The 4,356-nt window shown below is 41.0% G+C and overlaps 1 protein-coding gene across 1 annotated transcript; it reads left to right on the top strand.

Annotated features, from left to right (window-relative positions):
- Positions 1-602: 602 nt before the first annotated feature.
- Positions 603-1,331, top strand: LOC131220919 (zinc finger A20 and AN1 domain-containing stress-associated protein 5-like). Its single transcript, XM_058215857.1, has one exon. It carries the CDS (start codon positions 696-698, stop codon positions 1,071-1,073), a length of 378 nt encoding a protein of 125 aa, XP_058071840.1. The 5' UTR covers positions 603-695; the 3' UTR covers positions 1,074-1,331.
- Positions 1,332-4,356: the final 3,025 nt, after the last annotated feature.

Below are 4,356 nucleotides of genomic sequence, written 5' to 3'. Positions count from 1 at the left end.
AACAGCTCCACGTTCCACACCCTTTCAAAATCGGTGTACCGCCGGACTACCTAGTTTACGGTGAAGCAGAATCTCCTCCGGCTTCATGCTTGCAAATCTAAACGATCAGAGAGTTGGGCCCACCTCAGATGGGCCACGGATAAAAAATCATTTGAACCATCCTTTTTTTTTTTTATCCAGTGTCATGCCCATATCTAATCCCAGTTGCATTAATTAGTGTCCTTTTGACCGACCATTGGATGGCCTCCAATCAAACAATCAGAACCGTCGATCATTTTGATCCATGATCCATATTTAGTGGGGCCTACCGTTGGGATTTTTCTCGGGTAGGTTCATGGTGACTGCGTGATCAACGTGTCAAGCAACTCACACAACTTAAGAGTCCCGCGGGCGATCTGCCTTTTTGCTATTGCATAAGGGAAAAAAAGAAAGAAAGGCAGAACGGGGTATTTGAGTAATTATGCATATCATCCGCAGCAATTACAGAGGCATCTTAAGACATTTGTCATAAACATAGGGGTATTTACGTAATTATAGTCACAACGCGGTCGAAAAGAGGGGCCCATCTCCCCCATTTCCTATCGCCAGTACCGACCCTTTTCTTCCTTGAAATACCCTCCAAAAACCCTTTCGTCTCCCATCTCATACCTTTGCTGAAAATACACCTTTCAAAACCAAAATTTACGAACGAAAGAATGGCACAACGAGAGGAAGAGACTGAATTCAAGGTCCCAGAAACCCTCACCCTCTGCATCAACAACTGCGGATTTCCTGACAAGCCCAAGACCGCCTCGATCCGCTCCTTGGAGAGGGGAAAACCGGCTGCGGCCGTACAGAACCGGCCGTCCGAGCCGGTGGAGATGGAGGCTCCAGTCCGCCAGGTGAACCGGTGCTCGGGTTGCCGGAGGAAGGTGGGGTTGACCGGGTTCCGCTGCCGGTGCGGAGATCTCTTCTGTTCGGATCACCGGTATTCGGATCGGCACGTGTGTAGCTACGATTACAAGACTGCAGGAAGGGAGGCGATCGCCCGGGAAAATCCGGTGGTGAAAGCGGCGAAGATCGTTAGGGTTTGAGGGCAAAAGAGGAAACTTGAAAAAAAAAAAAAAGAAGGCGCCTCCCTTGTTTTTTGATGCGGAAACAAGGGGACTCGATGTCGCGACCTTTGATTTGGTCATGGACAGATCTGGAAAAGACGAGAATTCCAAGAGAGAGATTTGTTGAATTATGGAAAGATATATTCGATGCAAATTCTCTTCTGCGATTTCTTCTATAATCGATTTTCTTTCTTTTCTAATTTTTATTTTAATGGAATTTGAGGATTTGTGAACCCATATACTGGTTTTTTTTAGTGAAATTATGTTTTTAAAAGAGATTATACACCGAAGCTCGATGTATAAACCATCTCTACCTGTTTTTAGCCGTATGATTGAAAACAATCTTCCGATCATCTTTGGCCAGATCAATGATCAACGGTCCAAAGTAGTTCACCGATCAGATCTTATATGTCACGTCGGCAGCGATCCACCGCTTACTGGTAATCTGGTGGGCCTAATCATGTACGGGGCCATGCTTCCGATATCTACTCGGTATTATTTCCTTTCTTCGTTTCATCAGATGGAAGAAGTTTTGGTGGCGTGGAACGTCCATTTTCAGGACCATCCAGATGGATGGTCTGGATTATCCGAAGGTCGGCCCCCGGCCCGTACGGACGGTCTATTGGGTCGAGCAACAAAGAGTTTTGCTCGACCTATTATGCAGTGATCGGGGGTGGAGAACCGTGGAAAATCTCGTTCTCTGCAATTTCTCGGTTCGGGAATTTCTCGGATATATTCGGTAAAATGTGGCTGGAAAGAAAATAATTTAGAAGTATTTATTATTGACAAGTATTTCTAAGGGAAGTTTACAATAAACTACCTACTAACTATTAAATTTACAGTCGGTACCTTTTGGGTGGGCGCGGATTACGTGTTAGCCGGGTAATACTTTGATGGGTGCTGTCCTGGGCGCCCACCTTGATGTATGTGTTGCATGGAAACGGATTGGCTACTCCCCTGACACCAGCCCCGTGGTGGGTGGTCGGTGCTATGTGGCCCCATCATGATGTATGTGTTTCATCCATTTTTAAAGATCATTTTAGGGCTTGATCCTAAAAATGAGAGGTATATAAATCTTAGGCGGATCACGCCACGTGAAAACAATAGTGATTGGATATCCACCCTTAAAATCCTCTTAAGGCGTACTGTACTGTTTATTTGATGTATTTTTTATTTGACATCTAATATGTTGATTAGGTCATATAGGCTCAGATGAAGGGAAAAAACAAAAATCAGTTTTATCCCATACTTTTATGGCCCCTAAAATGTTTTTTAATGGCTGAGGCTCATTCAACACTGTTTCCTGTAGTATGGTACAACTGAGATTGGTATATGACTCATTTTTTATCTCGTAAAGTGATATCTAAAAATAGATTGGCAGCATGGGTGAAACACATAAGTCATGCGCCCCACATGGCACTGACCACCAGCCATTGGCTGGTGTTGGAGGGAGTAGCCAATCCGTTTCCGTGTTGCATATCCATGTTGCCAATCAGTTTTCTCCGCATCATTTTAGGGCCGTTCAAAAAATGCCCTCTTCTATTTTATTCTATTATTCTTGCGGTTTTTACTTACATGAAATCCATGTGTAATCCCACTTTAATGTTCAAGGCTAAAATATCTTGCCGACCTATTATTCATGTGTGCCATGCCTAAGAAAATAATTGAAAGAGACGTCCACCGTTTATATTTTTAGGACCCACCATGATTATGATGTGAAACCCAAATCAACCATTAGATGACACGAAATCGAATTACATCTCTATCGGGATCACCAATATATGTGGTTTCCCACCATTAGATGACGTGAAATCAGGAATTTGGATTGCATACTGTGTTACTGAGTATGCTTTTATTTCACTAAGTAAACTCTGTTGGGTGAGCCCAACGTGAATGTATGTGGTTTATCCACGCTGTCCATTTATTTTCCCCCTCATTTTAGGGGTTGTGTCAAAAAGTATGGTATATCTAAATCCCAAGTAGACTACACCACGTGAATTTTCCTCATTTTAAAGGTTGAGTCTAAAAGTGGAGCATATCTAAATCTAAGTGGACCACACAACATGAAATGAAGGGAATAATAATTTTTTTATGTTGAAACCTTTCTAAATCTCACAATGATGTTTATTTGTTATCTAAACTCTTTATAAAATCACAGAGATATGAATGAAGGGAAAACACAAAAACCGCCTTGATCCGTGGCTTGCGATTCATTTTTGGGATCTAAGAAATAAAATTATATAGTATAATGGATAGATGGAGTAAATATTATACATAAATCATGGTGGGCTCCAGAGTATGCTTAGTGTAATGAGTTAATACACAATATGCTTCCAGATGACACATTAAAATTCAGACCTAGGGCCCACAAATCAAGCATGGGATGAGTTTTTTCAATTTATTTATTTATTTATTTTTTCATTTGTGTGATTCACCTAAATGAGGTATGAGTTTTTTCCCGTACATTTTTTTCCATTACACGGTTCACCTAAATCAGGGATGGGACTCGATTTTGGGACGTGGGCCTAGCAAGACCTGATGCTCCTGTACAATTTTTCCATTTATGTGGTTCACCTAAATCGGTGATGGAACTCAATTTACGGAGGTGGGTCTAACAAGACCTGATGCACCTGGTTATAATGGCAATTGGGGTAGATTTCATATAAATATTACATGATGCGGCCCACCCAAGGCGTCAATCCACAGAGCATTCATTTCGACTCTTGAATTTAGTGCAATAATGATAAATAAAAATAAAAATAAATTAATAATAATAAAGAGAATGATCCAACACAGCCCACTGTCTCCGGGTAATATATCATATTTCCGGAACATCCAATCCGTTAAAAAGTTAGCCAACAACGTGATGATCACTTAGGAAACACTATCAAATTCAATAGACAGGGAATTTTGTGGCGCAATGTACTCGTGTGGTCCACCAAATAAGTGGACTGATCTGATTTTTCATATATGGTTATAAGAATGGTATGGTCCACATTTTGCACGGATAGGATATATGTACACGTAACTGAACTTGTTAGAGGTTGAAAAATGGTTGTAGCGTAACTTATTACACAACCTCAGCCTCTGTGTACCTGATCATTTCTCATACACGAACGAAACCACAGCGACTAATCTCGTTCTCGGTAATTTCTCGGCTGAAAATTTCTAGTAATATTTTCAAATTCTGAGTTTTTTCTCCGCATATTATCGGCAAAATATCGTCAAAAGTATCACATTTATAAATATTGATTTTAAATTA

Source organism: Magnolia sinica, chromosome 1 (genome assembly GCF_029962835.1).
Source record: "Magnolia sinica isolate HGM2019 chromosome 1, MsV1, whole genome shotgun sequence".
NCBI lineage: Eukaryota > Viridiplantae > Streptophyta > Magnoliopsida > Magnoliales > Magnoliaceae > Magnolia > Magnolia sinica.
The sequence above is the reverse complement of the archived record's forward strand: the minus strand, read 5'-3'. Positions and strand labels throughout refer to the sequence as shown.

Bases quoted from the DNA above. Each gene is read 5' to 3' on its own strand.
- LOC131220919 (XM_058215857.1), top strand. From the start codon at position 696: ATGGCACAACGAGAGGAAGAGACTGAATTCAAGGTCCCAGAAACCCTC.